Source organism: Rattus norvegicus, chromosome 3 (genome assembly GCF_036323735.1).
Source record: "Rattus norvegicus strain BN/NHsdMcwi chromosome 3, GRCr8, whole genome shotgun sequence".
In the NCBI taxonomy this organism is placed as follows: domain Eukaryota; kingdom Metazoa; phylum Chordata; class Mammalia; order Rodentia; family Muridae; genus Rattus; species Rattus norvegicus.
In genome coordinates, this window is record NC_086021.1 from 136712486 (window position 1) to 136739469 (window position 26984).

Genomic DNA, 26984 nt, shown 5'->3' on the forward strand with positions numbered 1-26984 from the left:
TAAGTTCATAGCAGTTTTATTCAGAATAGTCAAAACTGGAAAGAACCCAAGTGTCCAGCCGCTGCTGAATAGGTAATTAAGATGTGGCGTGTCCATAGGATAGAAGCGAAGTGCCAATACAAATGCACTTTCAAAATCCATTTGAAGCATGTAATCCAGCCACAGAAAAATCACTTTACTAGTCTACTTATAGGAAGTGTCCAGTCTAGACAAATCTATAAAATAAAATACAGAAAATAATTAACAGCTACTAGATCAGGGTAATAGGAGAAGACCACTGGATGGATTTTCTGGACATGACTAGAATATTCTAGAACTGCCTTATTGTGTTGATGTTTGCATAAATCTGTGAGCATTCAAAACCATTAAGGGATATACTTTAAGTGTATGAATGATACGATATGTGACTTAATAAAAGACAGTGGGCAGATGAGTGAAAGAATGGATGGGACAAACAGGAAACAAACAGGCATGACTCTTCAGAGCACCTTCACACTCATTGCCTGCTCTTCTTTTTTAAATCCCCCTGTTTGTATCACAGATGGGCAGGAGCATTCCCTGTTAAGTCTACACCAGGAATGTTATCAGGGAAGCTCTGTAAAGCACAAGGCCTGGCCTCACGTACCTGTGTCTCAGATTCCGCCTGAGGAGCATGCTACACAAGCTGCCTAAGTCCTGCTCAGCACAGGTCAGGGAGACGATCCCTCAGCTTTACAATGTGTCTTGGACCAGGGCCACCAAGGCTGGGAGTTTCCTTGTGCTTGTTTTTCGTAAACCCAGCTCATCACAGTCTTCGTTTGAGGCTTCTTGAAGTCGGTGTCGTAGTAGTTTCCTCTTCCACTGCATGCAGAAGGCAGCAACCTCCAATTCCTCTGGATCTGAGGAAGGCCATCTCAAACCCTGCGAGAGGGAAAGGATGCTACAGCTCAGTGCCGAAGTCTGTACTCTACAGTGACCGGGGATGCTGGCCTCATGTCTTCAGGGTCACCAGTGTGGAACTTGCTCTTACAAAGTTCCTCCTAGCATGTTAGGGCTGCCTTTCTGGTATGACAGCTCTTGTTTTACACCATCAAGCTATTATGTTTGAAGGCAAGTGGAGACTACCCACCCTGAACAGAGATGAAAAGGAACACAAACAGCTTTATATTTAATCCAGTGAAATGTTCTGATAACATAGCCAATTTTAAATTCACTCTCAGCAGTTAAGAACACTGGTTGCTCTCGCTGAGGGCCCAACACCCATAAGATGGCTCACAAACACCTCTAAGTCCTGTTTCAGGGATCCAGTGCTTTCTACTGGCTTCTTTGGGCACCGGGCATACATGTGGTACACAGACATATATACAGGCCAAAGCACATACACACATTAAAAAATAATTTTTCTCTCCCCTCTAAATTCTTCCTCTGGTTTCATCTTGCACACAAAGAACAAAAACAGGAAACTGGGTATGATTTAGTTTATATTTCAGAGAGTCCTTGACTAATGATTACCAATTCACAATAGTTCAGCTTTGAAATATGATTGTGTCTTAAGCTGTTACTGTTAGGTGCGGACTTGGAGCCATGACTCGGCAGTCAAAGAGCATTGGCTGCTCTTCTAGAATAACCTGGGTGAGACTCCCAGCACCCACATGCTGACTCACAGTCATCTGTAGCTCCACTTCCAGGGGGATCTGATGCCCTTACGACTTCTGAGGGTAAAGCACACATGTGGAGCACAGACACACCTGCAGGCAAAGCATTCATACTCATAAAATAAAAAGCAATCTTTTTTTTTTTTGGTTCTTTTTTCGGAGCTGGGGACCGAACCCAGGGCCTTGCGCTTCCCAGGTAAGCGCTCTACCACTGAGCTAAATCCCCAGCCCCATAAAAAGCAATCTTTAAAAATTAGGTTAGACTATTAATGCATCGTCTATGTTTTTGTTTAGCTTTTTTCTCTTCTTTTCCTTTCTTTTTTTTTTCTTTTCTTTTTTTCAGAGCTGGGTTCTTTTCCTTTCTTAGACAAGGTCTCATCATTCTGTGCCCCAGTCTGGCCTTGAGCTTCTGATCTTCCTCCCTCAACCTCGAGACAACGGGATTACAGGTGTGAGTTACCATGTCTGGTGGATGTATTTGTGACTTAATTGTATTTTCAATTCATGGTGGGTTTCTAGGGGCATAAGTCCATCATGAATGGAGAGGTGGCCATACAGTAGAGGTGCTTCGTCCCTTCAGAGGAGTTAAGAGTTAAGTTCAGGTCTGAAGAAGAAGCAGCCAGGCCTGGGAGAGTGATGAAGACAGAGGTAGGCCTCACACAGAAAGGCCTAAGAAATCTCTTTCTTACTTATTTAATCTGTTTTTTGTTTTGGTTTTGTTTTGCTTCGAGACAGGTCTCATATAGTCCAGGCTGGTCTCCCATTCGCTGTGTACCTAAGGATAGTCTTGAACTTCAAATCTGCCAGATTCTATAGCCAGAGTCCTAGTGTTAACACCCAGAGGAGGCATTCTTTTAGGCATGTAAACACTGCCCATCTGCAGCTGTCATTTAAGATATGGGAAGCCAGAAAAAGTGTTGTTTTCACCAGAATGAGACAAAGTCAGACAATACACAAAATTATGCTTTTTTTAATCTAATGGAGACCTGAGTTTGAAGTTCTCCAGGCTCAGACGTATTAGAAAAGAGTCATCTCTGAGGAGAGATGGGAATAGTACTGGTTTACATAAGACTCAGCATGGGAGGGACACAGGGCAGCTATGTAATTGAATAAGAAGTTTGGGCAAACAGTTTAAACGGGCTATGGGTGTAGCTCAGTAGCAAAGTACCTGTGTAGCATCTTGAAGACACTGGCTTTGACCTCCAGGATAGAAAAATAAAATCAACAAATTGCTAACGTCCAAATGTAGACTAGTGTGAGCACAGCACCCATCCACAGGGAAAGTCTATGCACACTCAGGATCTGCCATCAAGGCCTCCCTGATGCTCCTGGAAAAGGCTCAACTGGGTCAGGGGATGAGAACATCTGTCTGAGATGCAGGCTTTGGGGACAAGAACAACTCCCATCACATAGGCATAATTACTCCCAAGATCTGTCCCTTCATTAAATAAAAGCCTCTAGCCACTGAGGAAATGACAGCAAACTAAACACAAGTTAAGGCTAGCAAGCCCGATACCCTCACAGTGATCTTAATAATAAAATCCCAGCTCAAGCCAATGCCTGACAAGATGGCCTCACCCCTACACTAGGTGCTTAGAAAACATGAATATTTATAAAAATATTACTAACTCGGTATCTACACATCTGCATGTAATACAAGCAGAACAGTCCTGTGGTTTGACCCACTGTCAAGATAAAAACCAAATCCCGCATAGCAATTAGAGTCAGATCTGAGCCATGTTATCAGAAAATAAGGTTTAAAAACACCTACGATTAATATCTCTATGGCTTTAATTGAAATGCAGGCAAAAGTGCATAGGTAAATAACCAATCCTACAAAAGATGAAAAACCACAATAAACAAACAAACACAAACAAACAAATTGCTTGGTAGTGTATACTCAAAATCTTGCCACTCAGGAGACTGAGGCAAAAAAATCCAGAGTTAAAGGTCAGACTGAGCTATGTATTGGGTTCGAAGCCAGAAATAGGCTATCTATGATCTTACCTCAAAATCAAAAACAAAAAGTGTATTCAGCTAATTAAACAAACAAAGGGGAATACTGGAGGCAGAAGAAAATAGTAAAAGCTGCACAGAATGCTGTGGTAGGCTCTCCTGCAGATCGGATCCTGCTGAAGCAGTGATAAGATTAAAGTGAGGTTAATGGAAATCACAGGTCCCTGTGGCACTCACCCGAAGACAGGCAGCTTCCACAGCCCTCACCGTCTCGGAGACAGCCTGGAGGAGCCGCTGTGCATTGTCTACAAGGAGCTCTTCAGAGGACTTGCTTCTTGTGAGGGAGGCCTTTACACTGGAGCATTTGTTGAGAAAGAAATCTTTACCCCAGGTTAGGAGGCAATCGGCAATAAAAACCAGAATTCACAGTGTAAGACCCAGATAGAAAGCTGAGATATTTTGGTGAGAATATTCAGAAGAGACTGTGTGTGTATGTGTATGCGCGCGCGTGCGTGCACACAAATGCCCTCAAACCAGAGATCAGTGCAAGGTGTTTTCCTCAATTGCATCCCACTTTTTTGTTTGTTTTTGAGACAGCATCTCTAGCTGAGCCTGGAGCTGCTTACAGGTTTGGCTAGAGCAGCAAGCTGAGAAGAACCCTGTGCCTTCCTCCTCGGCCCTGGGTTATAAGTATGCACTACCACACCCAGCTCTTAGATGAGTGCTGGGAGCCAAGCTCAGGTCCTCCTCATGCATATGTGGGGCAAGCATGTCACCAACTGAGTTACCTTTCTATTCCACAGGAAGACTGTTCCAAGGGCTTAATAGAGCGTTTTTTAAATGAAAATCGTATTTTAATGCCAGTAAAATGTGAGTCATACAGCATCTATAGCAAAAACCAACAGAGTGTGCTGCTAATGGTAGTAACTGGAGAGAGGTCACAGAACAGACACCAACTGTCATTGAAACATGAATGGATAAAATCGGTACACACTATGTTCAGGACTTGGCTGATACTGGAGGGACTGCCTTCTTTAGGGTTCAGCAGTTCCCAGAAATTGTTCGGAATGGCTGACCTGCAAACAGACCTCCCATATTTAACCATCCGTCCTGCATATGCTTAGCCTGCTCATTCGGCCTTGGGCATTCATTCCCATGAGAACCACGGGGAATGCTTTTGCCTGTTCCCTTAGCTCCTCCTGTCATTGACACAGGTAAGTTCTCTTGTGTAGCCCTCCCCACAGCCAACAGCCTCTTATATGAGCCACTGTGCCTCTTATATGAGGGTGAGGGGTGTCATTTTGAGTATAAAAATTAATTTGCTTGTGGTGGTCATTTTTTGTCTGTCTTAAATAGAAGAAAATACTGGGGGCTGGGGATTTAGCTCAGTGGTAGAGCGCTTGCCTAGGAAGCGCAAGGCCCTGGGTTCGGTCCCCAGCTCCGAAAAAAAGAACCAAAAAAAAAAAAAAAAGAAGAAGAAGAAAATACTGGCATCTAATCGTGAGATGATCATGTATCTGAAATATTTCCTAGAGAGCAGTTTCCAAGTTTTATTACTGTTTTTAAAAGATTTATTTATATATGTATGGACATTTGGCCTGCATGTATACACATATGCCACATCTGTGCCTGGTATCGAGAAAGGTGCCAATCATCTGTATCTGGAGTTACAGTTGTGGGTCACCATGTGGGTGTTGGGAATCAAAGCTGGATCCTCTGGAAGAGCAGCCAGTGCTCTTAACCTCTGAGCCATTCTACAAGTTGTTCTATGACTTCCATATGTATTCCCTGGACATGCATGTGTATATACACTAAATAAATGAATAAGCAAACAAACCATGTAAAAAATGCACATTGGTTTGAGCAATGCTATCTTTATTTTTTCCCCGAGAGAATGTAATGTAGGAATGTAGCAGACTTGCTAACAGACTTCCAGATGGTAGCATCTAGGATCGCACAGTGGGGAAGTGTGCTTATGTCAACGTGGGTATTGGCACCACCCATCCTGCTCTGAACTCCTTCCCATGCCCCTGTCTGAGAACCAGCCTGCCTCCAGACTCATGCTGTAGACCCTCCCTCCAGTCAGAAAGGTGTAAGAAGAGACTCTCACTTTCTGCCGTTTGGATTCTTATTCCTATCTTCCCAGCCCCTGCCATGCTGTTGGCTGTCTGCCCATGGCATTAAGTAAATCTTGCAGCCTCAAGGAACCATGTCTGTCTTGGTGTCCTGTAACGTATCTAAGACCTTTCACTCACAACTGGCAGTAGTTTTAACATCCAAGCCTTTCTATAGGCAAGACTGTCACCATGAGACCTCATTATTTGTCGACGTGCCACTGTGGGGTCTAATGGACTCAGGTTGAACTAAACCTTGTATAATTCTTTTATGATGCGTAATGTCTGTCAGTAGAAGAGCTGTTGTAAGGAGGCAGTAAGTGAAAATGACTCACCTCCAGAATTGAGGCACATTATGTGACTTACTCTTTGGGGTGGTGGTGAATAGAGTCTCGTGTAGCACATGTAGACACCAACCTCATTATGTAACCAAGCACAGCCTTGAGCTTCTGCTTCTACCTCTTAAACGCTGGGATTATAGTGTGCACTGCCACTCCAGTTTGTACCTGGGCTAACCTTAGCACATGCTTCCTGCTGGTGGTTTTCCTGTTTCCCTCACTGTATTTGTTTGTTGAGATATGGTCTTGTGTAGCCTGAATAGACTTGATCTTACTACGGAGCCAAGGCAGACCCTGCGCCCCTGATCCTCCTGTCTCTACCTCCGAATGCTGAGATTATACGGCCCCCATGCCCGGCCTGATTGACTGTTACTCATATACAGTCCAGCAACCAATGACAGGAATCCATCTGAGGACTGTGTTCTCGGGTGATTGTGTCTTTGTGTGAACATCACAGAGTGTACCTCCCTAAACTAAGATGTCTGCGCTGTCATTACGTGGTCATCTTATGAAACCACCACATAAACGAAGTCTGTCACTGTCTGAAATGTCACTGCACACCAGGATTTAAAAGATAGCTTTTTCATTAGATGTGATTAACGTAAAAGTAGAGGGCTAACTGTCAAATTTTACACATGGTTATAAAGAAAGGGTGTCAGTTACTGTGCAGAAGGCTAACTACCCTGAAGTGTTGTGAGCACATTAGTGCCACTGAAGTGAGGACCCGTGTTCTGAGTGGGGGAGGGACCAGTGTCAACTCTAGGATGGTAAATCATTAAGCTTATATACATGACTCCCCTTCCATCCCCACGAATAAAAGCTTAGCTGTTCTCCCCCAAGCTGCTTCCTACCTGGAGATGATGCTGAGCTGGCTGCTCATGGTTTGAATCTGCTCCACCATACACAGAAGATCCTGGGAGCATCTCTGGTCTATGCAGTTCTTAGCAATGATGCGAATGAGTCTGGTGAAGTTTTTCCCAGAAGCTGAGACTTTCCTGGCAGAAGCAATGAGCTGATCTTTGGTCTATATCAGAGATAAAAGTAGGAAAACACCACCTTCGCAAGTTTCTCCTGAGACATCAGGGACGATTTACAATGCTTGCCCCAAGCTTTCTTGGCTCAACCTACTTCTGCATGGATGTGTAGTCATTTTAGCTTGAACCAGCATCTCTTGAGCCAGCTCTAAGGACTTTCTCTTGCATTGGAAAAAAAACCTGACTGAGCAAGAAACCATCTCATTCCTTGTGTTGGGGCTGAGGAAAGCCAGGCAGCACAGCTTCCATTTAGTACCAAAATTTTAGTACTATTAAGATATTCGTGTGGATTGTGCAAGGTGCATGATCAGCTAAGGATGAAATTTTGATCCTTGTTTGAGCAGGTGAAAGACAACTGTCTTTTTATGAGTTAATTTTATCAATAACCAGTTGTAATTGATCTTCATTCATTCCATATGAAGAAGGGTGTGAAGAAGAATCTTAAGGATTCCATAACCAACAAGATTTATTGTCTCATTTTAGCTGAAGTTTTGGCTAGAGACATTTTTATGTCTAAGTCACTTACGGGGCTGTTCCCATTTGGAGGAATTTCCAAATCAAGTTACCTATCCTGTTTGATTTTCTCAATTTTTTTTCTTTTCTGTAGCCAAAATCTTCAGGGGGTCTTCCCCTGTCATATCTGATCCATACCACTCTTGAAAAGGTCCAAAGCTCTCCTTTCCTGTCACCATAGCACATAGCTTCTCTCCCAAAATAGCATATCCTTGGTCCAGTAACCAAAAATCAAAGGTATAGAATGAATTAAATTAATAGCATGACCTCTCTCCCATAGGATTTTTAATATCATAAATACCATCAAACATATAATATTCATCTTCATAATTAAACAAAGCAATTAAAGCAATCCAAACAAGTTATCTCTTGAGGTAGTGCTCCACCATCTCCTGGTTTTATTTTTACATGATTAATGTTTAAGAGTGAGGTCAAGGCCTAAGTTTCTACTGCTGGGATAGGTGAGGCTCCCTACCCCCTGCTTTTCCATCTATAAGGCCAAAGCCTCAATTTTTTATTTATCTAAGTATACCTAAATCCTCCCTTCTCTGAAGATAAATATTTCTGTGGGTACATATGTCCCCTTCTCTTTATGTAACTTGAACTAACATAAATTTCTTTATCTGTCTGGGATAAGTTTTTTCCACTTATCCCCTGCTCTTTGAGGATCAGAGCCTCAATAATTTATTTGTATCTGCATTTAACTTTAATTAAATCCCCTTCTACTTACTGTATAAGTCTATTTCTAGGCTCTTTGTCATACAAGTTGAACAATCCCAGAATTCCTCTGTAGACCACATTCAAAAGAATCTGAGTATCTGCCCTGGCATAGACTTTTTCAAGTTTCTTTTGATGTTTTCTTTTCCTCCTTTCTATTCTCCCTCCCTGCCTTTATTTCCTACATTTGAGATCAAAAGCCTGGATTTCTTTCTTCCATGTACACTTAAGAACATCTAAACAATTACCATTATTCTCCCTCTATCCTTCAAAACAATTAAATCAAATTTTATTTATCCCTATCCTTTGATTATTTGCTTGTGGGAAGCAGGTAGTGTCTACTGTCTGTCTCTGCACAGCAGGGACTCCCAGCACCTCTGAGGTTAAGCTCTGAGGCAGCTAGAAACCTTTAGAAGGGCCCAGGGTAAATCCTAGCCAGTGGCTGTGTTCCTTTGTTCTAGTTTTTTTGCACAGAAACCACGTGACCCCGCTTATCGAAAAGCCAATTCTCCCTTCCTCTAAACTTATATCATGGTACTTGTGTATTACATTGAGAATCTCCAATTTTTAGAAGTGAGTTCTTGCCTACCATGTTGGCACCATCTGTAGGGAATTAGTTAATGAATACTTAGACAGCTTAAGTGCCCAGCCATTGAACTAGTCAAGGCATATATATATATATATATATATATATATATATATATATATATATATATGCATGCATGCCAGGAACCAAAGCGGTTTAACCAATTCACTACTACATTCTGGGGAATGAATGACTCCTTCACTACTATATTCTGGGGAATGAATGACTCCTTGATTTTACTAATTTTGCTACATTCCAAATTTGGCAAAATTATCTTCTCTGTCATAACTGATAAAACTATTGTAGCCAAGCCAAAAAGAGGAGGGGAAGAGAGAGGTGAGATGAGCTTTACAGAGGTGGGGTACTGATCTGATTTTCCTTCCAGCACTGTCTAGGGAAGACAGTGGTGACCAACGACCCACCACCATGACCCAAAGAAGACCAAGTACCAGGATTTGCCCTCTCTTCCTCAAGCTCTGAGCCATCAGGAGCACCTCGGTGGCCATCTCTTGTGTGATCTGGGCTATTCTGTTCTGACTGTCTGCACTGCTGTCCTCTGAAACAGTCTGGTCCATCTGAGCAGGAGGCAGAGATAGGCTGCCACTCTGGTTCTGAAAGAAGGCATTGGGTTAGAGGTTTAGAACAACATAATCCCTAACACCACTCGGGCCTCTAAACTGTAGCGAAGATGTTAGTTCTCTCTCTCTCTCTCTCTCTCTCTCTCTCTCTCTCTCTCTCTCTCTCTCTGTGTGTGTGTGTGTGTGTGTGTGTATCCTGTCTGTCTGTCTGTCTGTCTGTCTGTCTGTCTGTCTGTGTTCACACACAAATGGAGGCCAGCGTTCCATAGGAGCTGTCTACTTTGTTTTTTGAGATAGGACCTGCCATTGGGCTGGAATTTTTGATCAGGTTATGCTAGCCAACCAGGGATTTGCCCATTTCTCTCTCCCCTGTGCCAGGATTGCAAGTGTGTAGCATATCTGCGAACCCAGGTTTTTAATCTGGGAATAGAGTTTAAGTCCTAATGCCTGTGAAGTAAGCACTTTATCAACGGAGCCCTCCTCTAGTCCCCTTAACTGGTTTTAAAATCATTTTAAAAGAAAGGCACAGGGAATCCGATGGTGGTGGCAGAGACTTTCTAGAGAGAACCGCTGGCCAACCTGTCAGAAGTTGAGGAGACAGGATAGATTTTTTTTTTTTAAAAAAGGGAATTACTGAGAGTTGTTGACAAAGAATTCAACAGCGGTGATTAAAGACCTCGGAGAAGGGACATGGTGGTCTGGAATTAAGAGTGAGTGTGCAGGGGTGCATGTGTTTGAATACTTGGCCCACAGTTACAGGAACTTGTGAGGAAGGGGAGGAGGTGTGGCCTTGTTGAAGCAGATGTGTGTGTCCCTGCCTCCTACTCGCTGATCAAGAGGTGAGCTCTCTGAGGTTTGTGCCATCACACCTTCATTCCACCATCATGGACCCTAACCTTCTGAAACCATAAGGCCAATTAAATACTTTCCTTTTCAGGTTGACTTGGCCATGATGTTCATTACAGTGATACAAACCCCAACTAATAAGATGAGGAAACTAGGAAATGGTCTTCTAAACCTACCAGAGAGTGTAAGCATCTAAATCTAGACATGACTCCAAGCTTTGTGTTAGAGACTTCAGAGTGAAGCACCTCCCACTGGTGTCCTCTCAGAGTGAGAATGGGGTTTAAAGAGTGGGGTGTTGTCTTGTTCTCAGAGCTTCTGACCTAAGTGGCCATTGTCACCCTGCCCTGTCACCCCCCTTACAGCTATGGGAGATGGCTCCTGGCGCACTGACAGAAACAGAGACAAGTAAGTGAGAGTGTGCGAAAGATCTGTGGAGAACCAGAGATGAGAAGGAGCCTGCAAGCTCTTCATGTTTATAACACTGAGAGGTAAGTAGGCAAGCCTAGAGCACTGGTGAACGGTACGTCGTTTTCACTGTTACTTTGGTCACAGGGTCCCCTTTTGTGGAAGTGACATTTTGATGAGAAAAAAATTAAAGTATAATAAGGGCAAGGGTAAAGCATGTCGTGGTGTGGTCAGTTTTATCTTGGAAATGCCCTGTAGAGTTTTGGAACATTCTGTGAAGATATCCATTGATCCTGATGGGATTAAATGAGATGTATCTGCTATACGGTCCTGGATTGTCATATGAGAATTCTGAGTGCTTGTGAGAGCCTGAGAACCCCCCCCCCAAAAAAGGACAAGAGTCTTGTGACTTTGGTTTCTCAGAAACAGAATCGTCCTTGGAATGTGCTTTCTTGTCCCTCAGTGGAGAGCAGTGAGTTTTCTTCGAATTATCCATTATTGTTATATGTTTATATGACCCCATGAAAAAATGTGATTTTGCCACATGCTGCTTGTCCTTATGATTGTATACAGCTTGAACTAACACATGAGGGCTTTACTCATGTGACCTTTCTTAAACCCCAGAGTATAAATTGTCTGATGCTCTAAATAAACTTGGCTATTGCATGAGACTTTATGACTTTGGTTATGGTCAATAAAAATACACAAAACCTTTCAGATCCTTAATGGCTAAGTGTCCTGTCTGGCCCTAGAAGGAAGCATGTGTGTAACAGAAGTACTAACAGACTTAGCATGTTTCTAATGAATCCCTTTCTCCCCTGCGATGGTGGTTCTAGTCATATTCTTGTGCCTTGAACAGGTGGGTGACATCTGCAGAGGTCAAAGCAGCCTGGGTGCTGCCATTCAAAGCAAAGTTCAGCCAAAATGATAAGGAAAAAGTCCACTGAAGTGCATGAAAAGCTCAGGCACACGTTTTGGGACACAGACTAGATGCTAAAGGAAGGAAACTATTTTTGCATGGCTGCATTCGTTAGCCCTCTGTAGGACTGGAATGCTGGAGTCTAACTGGCGCTGAGACCTCTCTGTGATTTTGTTAAGGGCATAGCAAAGGGAGTTGTGGGCCAGAGTGTAGGATCCCCAAGCTTTAGATTTTATAGCTGCTTGCTCTGCCTGCCTGGTGTGAATTATACATGTGGACATCAAGTCCCTGGAATGTGCTAGAGTCTTTAGTTACCATAAGCAGGTCCGGGAGGAGGTAGATGAATGACGCCAGGTAACCTACCATGTTCATGTCTGCTGTGGTGGTCCTGATGGTGGCTAGCTTATCAGCACAGGTCCCCACTGAGCTTTCTGGGGTGCCTTTGGGAACAGCACCCTGAGAATCCACACTGCCTCTAGAAGTGGTTCCTGCTGCACCCTCTTTACAGTGGGGCTGGAACTGGTCAGGATCCTCTTCTAGGGCCGTTGCTTGCTCCTCCCTGGGTTTCAAGCATTGGGCCAGGAGTCTACAGGCCTCTGCTTGACCACCCTCCAAGGCCTGGAGCTGAGTCATTGCATGGTGAACTTTAGCTGCCCATTCCCACCGAAGCCAGTCCAGCATATACACCCTCTGCTCCTCTCGGAGCACGGGGACCTTCTTGGCCACTTCCTTAGTGAGCATAAGAATGCTCTCTAGAGACACAAGAAGGTCTTCCTGGAAGGGTTCAGACTCTTGACCTCCTGCTATGATTCCCTGCACAACTCGGATAGCAGACAACATGCCTTCTATCCTGGTCTGGGAGCTCTTGCCGACAGCATCTTGGAATATATGCTCATAGGCTATGTTGATGCTGGTCAGGTAGTCAGTCAGGGTTTTGGCTCGAAGGCTGAGTTCCAAGCAGAGAAGTTCAAAACGTGTAGAGAGGCTGGGACATGGCTTGGGGGAGGAGACCAAGATGTGTGCCACCTCCAGCAAGGCATCTGTGAGTACATGAACTTTCCCACACAGAAAGGAGATCTCGGCCTTTACCCGTGCATCCCCACATAGAACACTAGACAGCTTGGCGGCCTCTTGTAACCGCTGGGAAATCTCTGCTGCCTGACCTAACCCTTCCTGCAACCCTTGCTGGTTCTTCACTGCCTGTCGCAGGGGCAGTAGGAACAGGCCTTGTCTCCTGCTGAGTCTGTCCATACACTGCATCAGGTCTTGGACAGCTACTGCCCATAGAAGACACGCATTGTCGATGCTCTCTTCCCTCAGTGTGGTCTCTTGGAGTCGGTCAGAGGACAGAACTTGGTCCAACAGCTGTTTAGCACACATCTTTGTCTTTTCTGATCTGTCTTGTAGCTCTAAAAGCAGGTCTGGGCGCCCTATTAGGTCAGAGCTCTTTTTGTCCAAATTCACAGGGCCACTTTTGGCTGCTACTTGAATCATCAAAGCCAAATCCTGCTGAAGCTCCACAAATGCTGCCATGCTCCCCGGTAATTCAGTCACTAGGTTATGGCAAAATAGCTGTTGACACAGAGGGTACCAGTCGCCAGCCCTGGCTACCAAACCCTGCATGTCTTCCCTGGTTCTCTCGGATTGCCGAAAAGCTACTCCCAGAAGCCTGTCACTTCTAGCATTTGCGTGATGGGCATCCTCCTTGGCTAGATCAATAACCGAAGGTGCCAGTGTTGAGAATTCTTGTAGTCTTGTCATCTTCTCTGACCCCAGGGTTTCTTCCTGAGCTCTGGTCTCTCGGACTGTATCCACAGTAGAATCCTGCTCTGGCCTGTTGGTGCACAGTAAGGTCACTACCTGGTGATCCTCACTCTTCACAGCACTGATGCCTTTGCTGACCTCAGGGAGTGGAGATCCCCACCCATGTATGCAGGTGCCAGGGAGCACTGTGTAGGAAAGTTGTTCTACTGGTAGGAAAGAGGTGTTTGGGCCATTTTTCCCTGTCCCAGGTACCTGCTGGTATTTCATTTCAGAAGCTGTGGGATGCTGGGGGCTGGGGAGAATAAAATAAGACCATCCCTTGGCCATGTCAAACCTTTGGACTTGGACTCGAAGTGGACTGAGGATATCTGGATGGTTGGTCCCATCCAGGCCCTCGTGGACTTGCTGGGCTGAGTAGATGAGGTGCTTTGCCATGGTTAAGATGACATCTGTGTTCTGAGTGCTCTCCCCACCTCTGGTGCCTTCAGTGGCTGCACCTAGGGTCACGGAAGACTGTGCCAGCTGCTGAACCACAACTCTCATCCCATTCCGGAAAATGGGATCGGGGTCTTGACCCACATATCTGCTCATCACCTGCACTATGTGGGTGGCTCTTCCGCGTAAGAATGCCACAGATCTGGAAAACTCCCTGGACGCTCCGCTCCTCAGAGCCCTTGTGTATAAGTCCAAATGTTTAGTCATATCCTGGATGGACAAACTCAGGAATTCTGGGATGTTGAGAACGACATCAAAGCATGCCAGGAGGTGTTCGGATTCCCTGGCCCAGGCCTCAAGCAGGGTCTGCAGGATGGCAGGACTCCAATCCAGGCCAAGCGTTTGGGGACTTTGTGAAAAGAGTTCATTCGCTTTGATCACAAGCTTCTGAAGACCTGCCACGGCAGCCTCCAGGTCTCTGCCAGTTTGCTGTTGTGGGCAGCAGACCCAAACCAAGTGCGCCACCCGGATCATCTGCTTGGCTTGGTTGTGGAAAGCATAGAGAAGAAGCTGGACAGTCTCTGCCGAGGCTTCGCTATCACAGCGGGACCTGATAGTGGAAGTCGCCAAGGCGGCCTGGACCAGCCTCTCCAGAGGACTTTGGGTATCTGTGAACGTGTCCAGAATCTGGCGCAGTAAGCCAGCACGGACTCCCCGAAAGAGCGCGTCGGTCGCGGCCCGCAGAGCTTCGCGGTTGGTGTCTGGGCTGGTCCGGAGAAGTCCGTGCACCCCGGGTCGGAGCTGCAGCAGCCGCCGGCAGCGGGACACCAGGTGCATCCTCTCCCGTGGCGCGGAGCAGGCGGCTAGGCGCAGACAGTGCCACACCACGGCGGCCAGTGGTGCTTCCAGTAGCTCACTGCGCAGGTGACTAGGCCCGGGCTCCTCCAGGATCTGTCGCAGCTTGCACAGACGACGTGCCAATGCGCCATTCTGAGAGAGCGTGCTGGTCCCTGCGACGCCGGGCTGCAGCGCATCCAGGAGTTCTCCGAGGCTCTGCCTGGCCAGAGCGAAGACGCGGCACCGCGAGGCCACCAGCTGCTGGTCGTGGGGATGCCTGAGGTGACCACGGGCGGCCGCGAGCAGCGCGGGGACGCAGCATCCTAAGCGGTGGCGAGCTCGACCCAGACGCTCGTCCCGGGCCCAGCGCGCGGTCAGGCCGCCCAGTCGGAGCAACGCAGCCGCCAGGTCAGCGAGCGAGGTGCGCAGCGAGGTGGAATCCTCCGCCGCCTCCAGCGCCTCCAGGCATGTCAGACACCAACTGGCCGCTAGCAGGGTCCTCCTCACCGCTGCAGCATCATCAAGGAGCAAGACCTTAAGGGGTCGGCACAACCGGAAAGAGACTTGAAGATAACTGAACATTTTTGGAGCCTTGTAGTTTAAGCCTAGGAAACCTTACCTTTTCAGTTAACCTAAATATAACCAAATACAGGCACCAGGCTAGGTGACTGGACCTGAGAATTCACACTCCAGTCTTAGAGGTTTAGAGTTGTAAACCAAAGGTCTAAAGTAGCTGCCTTCACTCCATATTTAGTGTGGGGTCTAACCTAGACTGTTCAAGGACGGATTATTAATTAGATGGGAATGATGGGCTGGAGGGTGGGCCTGTTCTGGAAGCTTCTTTGAGACAACATTTGTAGCCTGACTGCCTCTCCTGGACAGCTCTGTCCACTTCCCAACCCTGGGGCAGGTTATCCAAGCCAAAAAGTCTTTCTCTCCCTTTCATTCACCACCAGCAGGTACCCAAGTCTCTCTGGCTCTGCCTCTCACCCTCCCCCATTGCCTAATGAGGCCTGTGCCTTAAGCCATCAATAAGCCACACTACAGGAGTTTTACAATGAACAGTAACAAAACATTTCAAGGGTACGAATTTGAACCAAAAGCAATACTCCAATCTAAAAGGTGTTCTCTGTGGCTGGAGAGATGGCTCAGCAGTTAAGAGCACTGATTGCTCTACCAGAGGACCTGGGTTCAATTCCTAGCATCCACAAGGGAGCTCACAACTGCCCGTGACTCCAGTTCTAGGGGATCTTACACCCTTTCCTGGCCCCCTCTAGCATTTTAACAGATGTGGTGCTTAGACACACATTCAGGCAAATACTCGTGTGCATAAAATAAAAATAAATAATATATCCAAAATAAATTCAAGTTGTATGTTAACAAGGAATGTGGGTTATGATGAAAAATTGAGAGCATTTTGGGAACTGAGGGATCAAACCAGCTCCTATTACAGCTTCTAATTTAGCCCTGATTATGTTGCTAATCTTGGCAAGCTCTTGGGCAGGTTTCACAGTTAAGGGGCAGTTGGGAGTTGCTGTAGGAACTACATACCCAAGTATGTTCTCCAGTAATGACCAAGCAGCCAGCGGAGTCTCACCTTCTTAGTGTCCACCAGGATCTGCTGAACCGTGGCTACTAGCTCCTCCCAATGGCCCTGATACTCCGGCTGCAGGTGGAGCTTCTCTGTTACCAGCAGGATGTTCTTCCCAGAAAGGGTCAGAGACTCAGCCACTGGCTTCATTTCCTCCCTAAGCCACTCCTCCTTAGAGTCTTCTGCCAGCCTGGATAGACACATTGTGCTTATAATGTGATGTTAGAACCAAAGAACCACCAGGTAAGGCGGGTTCAAGAAGGAACAGAGCATCAGGTAGCCATTAAAATGAAGTTGACAACTGTGCTTGTGGGCCATAGGCTTCTCCCTAAGATACAATGTTAACTTTAAAAACAAACCTCCTCTCTTCTTCATCCTTTCTATGGACGTCTTAGTTTGTAAATTAGAGTTGTCTCCTCAATATATTCCTCAGCCTCTGCAAACTTGACACTGTTAGGTTAAACAGGTGGAAGACAGAATCTGGGTGGAGAACTCTGAGTCTCAGGCCTTTCTCCTCAATAGCCTGAATACAACGGATTCCAGCATCTTCTGGTCTCCAGTGTTTCAGGTAAGAAATCTGGGACATTCGGTCTTAGCTATTAGAAAGTAGACAAAGCCACCATGCCTGGCATGATGGTGCACACCTATAATCCCAGCTATGTGGGAGGCAGAGGCAGGAAGACTACAAGTTCAAGGCATGTGTGGGCCATAAAGTGAGTTCGAGACCAGCCTGGACAACTTACTGAGAACTTACTTCAAAACTTGAAGTAAAGTGAGTGTTATAGTGCACACCTTTGACTCCTCAGCCCTCGGGAGGCAGAGACAGGTGGATTTCTGTGAGTTTGAAGCCAGCCTGCTCTACACGACTTGTTCTAGGACAGCCAAGGTTACACAGAGTAACCCTGTCTTGAAAACAAAAAAACAAAAAAAAAAAAAAACCAAAAAACTAACACACACACACGCACACACACACACACACACACACACACAGACATACAGACACACACACACACACACACACACACACACACACACACAAGAGCTGGTGATATAACGCAGTAATGTAACATTGCCTAGTGGTATCAGGTTCTAGGTCCAATTCCCAGAATTAGGGACACAAAACTAAAAAGAAAGAATGCTGACGTTGATATCCATGCCTGGGTTTTTGTATGGATACAGGAGTCCATTTCTCCTGGACAAATGCCTAGTAACAACAGGCAAACCTTTAACTTTGAGGGAATATTTTCTGAAGTAGATATAACGCACTATCTTCTAGTCAGCAATGAAAGAGTTCAAGTTTCCACACAGTCTCATCAACACTTGGAATAGTTTTTGATTTTAAACATCCCAAGAGGGTGATCATCATTAAATAGGTAAAACGTTCTCCAAGCTTCTCTCAAGCAGATCGAATGAACCATCTGCAGAGTGCTTGTGCACAAGGTTTGATCCTTGGCGTTCTACACTAATCCCTTTTCTTTGTGGATGAACCTGTCTGTGAGGATGATTGATGTCACTGATGCAGAACAATCCAGATTGGCAGCCTTCTCAACCTAAGTCATGGGCAGCATTTGGGGCAGCTGGTGAGCTATGGGAGCTCGAAGGCAGAGAAAGAATTCATTACCTCTGCAAGATATCTCTTGCTGATCTAGACTTCAGGTACATAGGAAATGTAAAAGCTAGGAGATGGCTCAGTGGGTAAAGGGCTCGTAGTTCCAGCATAAGAACCTGAGTTCAGATTTTGATAGCCATGTAAACGCTGGGTGGGTGTGACAGCCTACTTGTATTCCAAGGATTTAGGAGACAAAAGGCTTTTCTGGAGCAAATGGCTGGCCAGGGTAGATGAGTCAGCAAGGTTCAAATGAGAAACTGCCTCAATTTGTAGGCATTTGAAGACATTCTGGACTTCATACACATGCACACACATCTGCATACATACCTGTACTCACACACATACAAACACGCATATATGCATGCACGCTCCACACATAAACACACAAATTGGGGAGAAAATGTGGAAATATGTGGAAGCTTCGGGATGTCTTTACTGGGCTGGTCAATGCATGAAAACTCTTACCATTCAAGCATGCTGCCGCTGACACTGCTATTCTTGATACTGACTTTCACCAAGGCCACACAGCATTTCTAAAACACCAAACTAGAAGCCTTTTCCCCAGCCCTGAGTTTATGTTTTTAATGCCTTAAGTTGCAGCAAGGTAATTAATACAGGATTTCACTCAGTCAAAGTTCAGATATTGCTATTCACTCTCTATTGTTGCAAATAGTTTGATGTGAATTCACTTCCTCAATTATTGCTACTTCGTATCCTTTAAACAAAATACCCACTGTGAATCTGTCATTATCTATGTGGGATGTTCTATGGTTCTCTGTGGAGAAATGACAGTGTAATTCTAGACAAACCCTCAATGGCAATGCAGCCAGACAGTCAATGGCTGGAAGCTTACTACTCTGACAGGCGCTCAGAGGTTGTCACACCTCTTAAAATAATGGAAAACCCAGCAGATCCTGTAAGATTATTTCTACTTATGTATAAAAAGGATTTTTTAGGTCAAGCATGATGGCATATGCCTTTAATCCCAGCACTAGGGAGGCAGAGGCAGACAGGTCTCTGAGAGCTCCAGACTAGCCTGGTTTATACAGTGAGTTCCAGGCCAATCAAAACTCCATAATGACACTGTCTCAAAAGTTAAAGAAGGCGGGGCTGGAGAGATGGCTCAGTGGTTAAGAGCACTGACTGTTCTTTCAAATGTCCTGAGTTCAATTCCCAGCAACCACATGGTGGTTCACAACCATCTGTAATGAGATCTGATGCCCTCTTCGGGTATGGATGAAGACAGCTACAGTGTACTCACATATAAATAAATAAATAAATCTTTAAAAGAAAAAAGTTAAAGAAGAAAAAATTAAAAGGAATTATGCTTTAGAAAGTTTATGCAGAGTGCAAGCAGCTACTTTTCAGTTACACCAAATCTAGAAACATTGAAAGTATAGAAATATAGATACTATTTTTACTTTGTCACTAAAACACTTGGGTTTCAGGAATAAGAGACACCCAGTCACCATGTGAGATGGATATTCTCTTTAAAAAGTGAGTCACAATGTGTGGTTTTCAGTTTAACTGAATCTTGGCAAGACAGGGGACAAGCATTTCACAATAGAAAAAACCCAAAAGTATAGCTAATTGCTGCGTGGGCTTAGGGTAAATACTGAGCCGCCATTGAGAGGTGCAAGCAAGGTCACTGGCACGCGGTGTGGGGTGTTGACAGGATTCCACGCATGTTTTACATATGCCTTCCATCTTGTTTTTCCTTTAGGCTTTGCTGTGGTAGTTTGAATGAGATCGGCTGCTGTAGGCTCATATGTTCGAATATTTAGTCACCAGGGCATGGAAAGGATTAGGAGGTGTGGCCTTTTTGGAGTGGGTGTGGCCTTGTTGAAGAGAGTGTATTACTGGTGGGCTTTGGGGTTTCTAAAGCCCATGCCAGGCCCTGTGATGTTTGCTCTTCCCTGACTGCTGCCTGAGGAGCAGGATATAATTAAAGCTCTCGGCTCCTCCTCCAGCTATCTGTGTGCTGCCATGCTCCCCAACACTGTGGTAATGGATGCTGTAATTCTCGGACACTCGTGTCTCATCAGAGCATGTTGAACTTACTTCACTGTTTTACATTTTAACGATAGCATGAAAAGTATTTTTTTTTTTTTTTGGTTCTTTTTTTCGGAGCTGGGGACCGAACCCAGGTCCTTGCGCTTCCTAGGTAAGCGCTCTACCACTGAGCTAAATCCCCAGCCCCATGAAAAGTATTTTTAAAAACTGAAAATTTAATTATTTCGTGTGTGTGTGTGTGTGTGTGTGTGTGTGTGTGTGTGTGTGTGTGAGAGTGACACATTTGAAGGTCAAAGGACAGCCTGTGAGAGTCAGCTCTCTCCTTCCACGTGGATCCAGGGATTGAACTCTGGCCATTGGGAATCGTAAAAACGCCTCCATCAGATTAGCTTGTGGACAAGTCTGTAGGGGCATTTGCTTGATAATAATAGTTGTATGAGGGCACAGCCCCCTGTGGGCAGTGCTACCCCTGGGCAGGTGGTCCTGAGCCATATGAGACAGCAGGCTGAGGGAGCCACAGAGAGCAGGCTTGTAAGAGGCTCCTCTCCACAGTCCCTGCCTCGGGTCCTGCCTTGGCTTTCCCAGGTGATGGCCTGTATCCTTTACATCAAACAAACCCTCCCCACCCCCAAGTTGCTTTAGCTTACAGTGTTTTACCAGAACAACAGGACTCTAACTGTAACTTCAAGCTTAGTGGTGAGCACTTCTGCCCACTGAGCCATCTCACCAGCCCCGGTTTCGGATTCTCAGTGATGAGAAAAGGGGTGTCGGTGATTGTGTTTTAATTATTCAAAAGCATCTCTGTTTACCTGCCTGAGCAAAAAAGTGCATGTAGCACCATGTATGTATGTAAAGATCATAAAAGTACAGAAAATTTAAAATTTTTATAACAGTTCTGTGTTGTGGTTTGCCCTGAAGTTATCTGTATTTTATGCTAATTCCACTGCCCCAAGGACAGCTGCCTAGTCACATACTCAGAAGTCAGGTGACTTCACCAGAACCACCTCCCCATTGAATTTGTAAAGTACAGGTGAGGGGCAGGTACAGGATAGAAGGAGGCCTGTCATTGGAGGAAAAAGAAGGATGGGCGGGAGAGAAGTTTGAAGGAAGAGGAGGAGACTAGAAGAGAAAGGAGGGAGACAGGAGAGAGGAGAGGGTGAGAAGCCATGGCAAGTGATGTTAAGATTCTGCTCTGTGTATTTGCAGGTTGTTATTAATGTTCTTAAGGGATGGATGGTACCAGGCTTTGTATGTTTAAGTGGACAATTATATCTTACCATTTGGGTCAAAGGTTATTGTGTTGTGTGTTCTTTTATGTGACGGTTTGAGTGTAGGAAAGTGTGTGGTGGCAAGAGACACCAAGATATCTAGCACCGAGGTGCGGACCAAGCGAGGTAAAAGACCACAATACTTTTTCAATTTTATATATGTTTACAACAACAGTTCTGTAGTCAAAAGGACAAATAATAGTATAAATAGTAAGACTATGTGTCTGTGAATACATCTATAAAACAGTCAATTGTATGTTTTCCTAATGGAGCACATACTATGTGCTCCAGCAAATGTCCGTTTGTGTATGTTTATTTTATATTACACATGATGCTAAGTGCAAAAAGAGATATGATTGTGTGGTTCCAGTCAGTTCTGATGTGCTTCCGGGGTGACACTAGACAACCTTAAGCACACCTCCACTAAAAAGTATTCCCCAGTCTCTGCTGCTCCTCTCTTCCTCTGTTTCACAAAGTCTTCCGAAGAGGTCAGCAGGTAAGACTTGTATATACTGCGCTCACCAAGGACCCAAAAAGTTCAGTTCTCAGCACTTATGTCAGGACGGCCCATAACTCCATCCCTGGGGATCCATCATCCTTCTCGGGCCTCTGTGGGCACTGGCACTCACACCCACAAAACCTCACACATAATTAAAAATAATTAAAAAATTAAAAATCTTTAAGTAAATAAAATGTTTTATGGCATTATCAAAGTTTAAAATCGCAGTAAAATAACTGCTAGGATAGCTACATTAAAAGTTCTGATTATTTCAAGTGTGAGAAACGTGTGAGAATGAGGCTCTCAGACAGTACTGTATACAATCTGTCGTATGCTAGCAATCACTTTCAGAAACATAGGATTTTAATTAACTCTTTGAGAATTTTATACATGTATAGGATGTGTTTGGGTCATATCCTCTCAGCTCCTCCTAGACCCACACCCCTGGAAATGTATTAAGCAGTTAAGCATGCATGAGCCACCAGGGTGCGTATGACATTGTGCACTACCCAGCCCCAGGGTGCTGCTGGCACAGACCCAGGGCGACTGCAGCTTCTCAGTGTTGACTGCTTCATGTCCACGCACATGCACAAATATGCACACGTCTACACACGTATGCCATGTATATGGACAGGAACACCCACACGGGTTTTTAAACATCTTAAATTAATGTAAGCTAGCATACATACAAAGTAAAGGGTTTCCCCGAAGCATCCCCATACATTGGGGTCGTTATAATCCATCCCTTCTCTCACCACCCTCCAGCGTGCTCCCTGCCCCTCCTCCCTGTTCTTCTGACTGCTCCAAACAGTCCTCCATTCTCCTTCTTCCATGTCACTCATATATATGTATATATATATGTATATGTATATACATATGTATATGTGTATATACATATATACTTTATTAACTTCTTTTTCTCCTGCTCCCCTCTTACGATTCCCTTTCTACTCACACACGCACACACACACACACGCGCGCGCGCGCGCACTTTTAGATCTTTTTGCATGTGAGAGGAAACATGGTGTTTGTCCTTCTGAGTCTGTCTTCTTTCTCTTTATATAACAATTATCAGCATCTTCCGTTCTCATGTAAATGTCTCACTTCCTTTATGAATAAATGAATAAGCTGTAATTTTATTCTCTGCACATATGTCTATAATTTTTCTCCATCCATTCATCATAAAGACACTATTTAAAGATTATGTATGTGTTTGTGTGTGAGCGAGTGCGGGTATGGGGGCTTCCTGGAGCTAGAGTTCCAGGGGGTAACCACCCATTGAACCAGCGGATGTGGGTGCCAGGAACCAAAGTCGGTCACCTTGCTCTACACTGCAGAGCCGTCTCTCCAGCCCTCTATGGAGATATCTTTATATGCATTTTTTAAAAATAGAAGATGGAGTAGTGTAGGAAGAGGAAAGTTATAGAGAGGAAGAAAACTATCTGGGATACGTATTGAGTCGACTACTTCGAGTGTCTGTCTCTAGACCGCAGGTTTGTGGGTAATTTTTTCTTTCTTCTGTTCATTCATGTTTCTAAATGTTCGTTATAAGATTTTTCAAAGCAAGAGGAGACGTATCCCTGCGCTTGTCTCTTCTCGCATGCTGATAGGCAGCAGCTGAGGAGGCAGGTTCTGGCCCCCTGAGAGCTTGCCCGGCAGCAGAAGGCAGGAACGTGAGAGCCCATATTTAGTGGGGTGCACTGATTGCCTCCATTCCGCCTTTCCTGAGAGCTGCTCGAGGGAGCTGCTGCAAAAGTCGATGGAGCCAAAGTCACGTCCAAATGTGAATTATCACAGCTCTGCAAGGATAAACAGGGCTGGACCATTTCCCAGGGTCATGAACACTGGTTCTCTGTATAAATAATTTATCTTGCCAGGAACAGACACTACAGCAAAGGCATTTATACTGCACCGAACACAAACAACACTTAGCTTCTCTCAAAACTTAACTGTACTTTTTGTGATTAAGAAATGCATCATCAGGGGGCTGGAGAGATGGCTCAGCGGTTAAGAGCACCCGACTGCTCTTCCAGAGGTCCTGAGTTCAATTCCCAGCAACCACATGGTGGTTCACAACCATCTGTAAAGAGATTCAATGCCCTCTTCTGGTGTATCTGAAGACAGCTACAGTGTACTTATATATAATAAATGAATAAATAAATCTTTAAAAAAAAAAAAAGAAATGCATCATCAGAAATTCAGAATCTACGAATAAGTACTGGACTGGTATAAAATCATTCTGTTAACAAATTCCTACTTAGTTTATTTTATATGTGTGTGAAAATGTCATTCCATGGGCTCTGGGTCCATGACTGAGCAGCAAATACTCTTATCTGCTAAGCCATCTCTCCAGACACTATACATAATTCATAATAAATAGTTTATATTGTTTCTCCCTATAATTTTTCATTTTACCTAACTAGAGTCACATCATATTTAGACCCTGTCCAACTTCATAGCTGTAATGGCTAATCTTGGTTGTCAGCTTGATATAGCTGGGAGGAGGAGCCTGGACTGAAGTATTGTCTTCACCAGATTTGCTTGTTGACATGTCTGTGGGGACATTTTCTTTATTGATAAGCGACCCTGCCTTCTGTGGGTGGTGTCACAGGCTGTCTAAGAGACGTTACTGAGCACGCCAAGCAAGCAACCCAATAAGCAGTGTTGCCTCCGTGGTTTCTGCTTTAGTTCCTGCTTCCAAGTTCCTCCCTTGATGACGACTTATAACCTGTTAAGCCAAATCAACCTTTTCCTCCCCCAAGTTGCCGTTGGTAAGTGTTTTATTACCGCATCAGAGAATCAAACTAAAACAATCCACATCAGTCTTATACTAATTTATTTTCATGTCTCTTTTCAGAAAGCATTTACTTTTTGAGACAGGTTCTCATGTAGCTCAGTCTGGATTAAGTTTGGCTATGTACGCTGTGAATACGAATGGCCCCCATAGGCTTGTGAATTTGAAAGCTTAGTCACCAGGGAGTGGCACGTTTGAAAGGATTCGCAGGATTAGAAAGTATGGCCTTGTCAGAGGCAGCCTTCCACTAGGGGTGGGTTTTGAGGCTTCAAAAAGCCCATGCTAAGCCCAGACCCTCTCTCCCTGTGGGTCAGAATGTAGAACTCTCAGCTCCTTCCTCAGCACCTGTCTGCCTGCCTGCTGCCATGCTCCCTGCCATGATGATAATGGACTGACCCTCTGAACCTGTAAGGCAGCCCCAATTAAATGCTTTCCTTTATAGGAGTTGCCTTGGTCGTGGTGTCTCTGGACAACAACAGAGTAGTGACTAAGACAATAGCCAAAGAAAACCTTACACTTCTGACCCTCCACATTCTACCTCCTGAGTTCCAAGATCATAGCCTAAGGCTCGTATCTCCCTGTCCAGTCTATGCTGGGGATGAGACCCAGGGCTTCTTGTATGCTAGAAAGTACTCTGTCCACTGAGCTACACATCCACCAGAACCCAAAGAGTTAAAAACTATAATGAGGCACTATGTCTCTGTCCCACCATCTGCCAAGCTAAGTTCCATGGAGACGTTACCTGCTGGCAACTCGCACAAGCTCCTCACTAGCGTTGGCCAGTTGCCCCGACACCTTCTGCAGGGGGGCAAGACCTTTATTCTGTACATCTCTCCTCTCCACCGAGATCAGCAGATGACACAGCTGGACAACCATTGGTGTAAGGATCTGTTCCATGGCCCTGTTCTGTATTGTAGGACCAAAGTCATCCCAGAAGGAAGAGTCCATCTCCATATGTCTGTGAACAGAAGTTATAAACAGAAAGCATTGTAGCCTAGGCCTGCTGGCACACAAGTGATTCCCTTGATTCATCGCTCACCTGGTTTCGCAGCCATAAAGGGAGAGATCTATGAAATATTAAAGGGATACATAAGGTTTACACTAAAGGCCTTATGAATGCATGATATCCTGTGGCTTAGCAGAAACGTATGGGGAAAAGGCAAAGACACAATAAGACAGGTCCAGAAGAAGACAGCAGAATAACCAATGGTCTCACAAGCCATAAAACAGACAGTTTGAGAGACAGCTAATGTCAGTCTCAGGACTGGGATTCTATAACTGGTTCAATCTTAGTCCCTCATTCAAAATAGTCCCCCAAATGAAGATTAAAAGAGGAAGACTCGGGTGAGACAGATGGCTCAGTGGTTAAGAGCAGACAACCTAAGTTCAGTTCCCAGCAGGGGCAGCTCACAATCACTTATAGCTCTAGTTCAAAGGGATCTGACACACTCTTCTCCAAGTAGCAGGCACATACATATGAGCACACACATGCTAAAATAAAAAAGAATAAAAGAATCTAAGGATAATGCATAGGTATATACAAAAGAATGTTCCTGAAGTGGTTTGGATGAAAATGGCCCCCATAGACTCACATATTTGAATGCTTTGTCCCTAGTTGGTAGAATTGTTTGGAAAGAATTAGTAGGTGGGGTGCCAGGGGCTAACCCCTGTAGTTCTTCTTTCTTGTGTTCTCTTGAGGTAAGCTGAGGGGTATTAGTGTCTGTGGGAACAAGACTTGATCTTGTGAGATATTTAAGGTTGCCTTTTCTATAATAAAATGTTTATCTGTCTTAATTCTAAGGTACTTTGCAGGGGTAGCTGACCTGTCTTAGTTCCTCTGGGGCCAGAAACAGCAGTTTTTTACTCAAAGTAAAACAGAGGGGTTGGTGTTAAGTAAAATGATTTGTTGCTGGTGCTCCATTCTCCTGTGAATCATCCAGAAGCCTCTCTGGCTAAGCTGGTTAACTCTTTGTGAACCAGAGAGGAAAGAAAGGAAAAGAATTAAGATGCTGTATACAGTCAAATATGCACAGACACATGTACATTCAACCATTCATACACCCACATTCTGGCTGGGCCTGACTGTCACAATCAACTCCACAAGTTTTCATGCATGCTTATGCACATACACATATACCTACACACATACATATAGACAGACATATACATTTGGATGGATAGAGGGATGGGGCAGAACTCCCCAAGACAAACCATTCAACCAACAATTCTGTTTCTTTTCTCTGGTCTTTTATACCTCCTTAGACAAAAAGTTCTTTAGAAAATTACCTCAGAGAAAAAATGTTACACTGTTGGAGATTGGTTCTAATGCTTTGATTTAATCAGGAATCTGTGTGTCCAAAAGCTAAAGGTCCTTGTCCCCAGTTGGTTTTTGATCCTCAATAAAGATGCCAGTGGCCAAGGGCTGGGCAAAGGGAGACAGGGTGGGACCTTTAGATTTGTGAGGGCTAGGAACTAAGAAAAAGGAGACAGGGGATTGCAATGTTGTGGTGGGAGACAGATCAAATTCAGAGCTG

The 26984-nt window shown here is 44.8% G+C and overlaps 2 protein-coding genes across 7 annotated transcripts in view; one reads left to right on the forward strand and one right to left on the reverse strand.

Annotated features, from left to right (window-relative positions):
• Zc3h6 (zinc finger CCCH type containing 6) overlaps positions 1–5075 on the forward strand; it is a 61445-nt gene extending 56370 nt beyond the window's left edge. For all 6 annotated transcript variants that reach the window (XM_008762235.4, XM_063283758.1, XM_063283756.1 and 3 more), the window contains one exon: positions 542–5075. The gene's annotated coding sequence lies outside the window, so the exon portion shown is untranslated. The remainder of the gene's footprint in view (positions 1–541) is intronic.
• On the reverse strand, positions 1–25404 carry Vinac1 (vinculin/alpha-catenin family member 1). The gene is made up of 7 exons (XM_039106563.2): positions 25193–25404; positions 16274–16457; positions 12004–15210; positions 9342–9503; positions 6894–7066; positions 3828–3945; positions 1–900 (listed from the first exon to the last, which is right to left on the reverse strand). Exons 1-7 carry the CDS (start codon positions 25402–25404, stop codon positions 712–714), a joined length of 4245 nt encoding a protein of 1414 aa, XP_038962491.2. The 3' UTR covers positions 1–711.
• Between the last annotated feature and the right edge of the window lie 1580 nt (positions 25405–26984).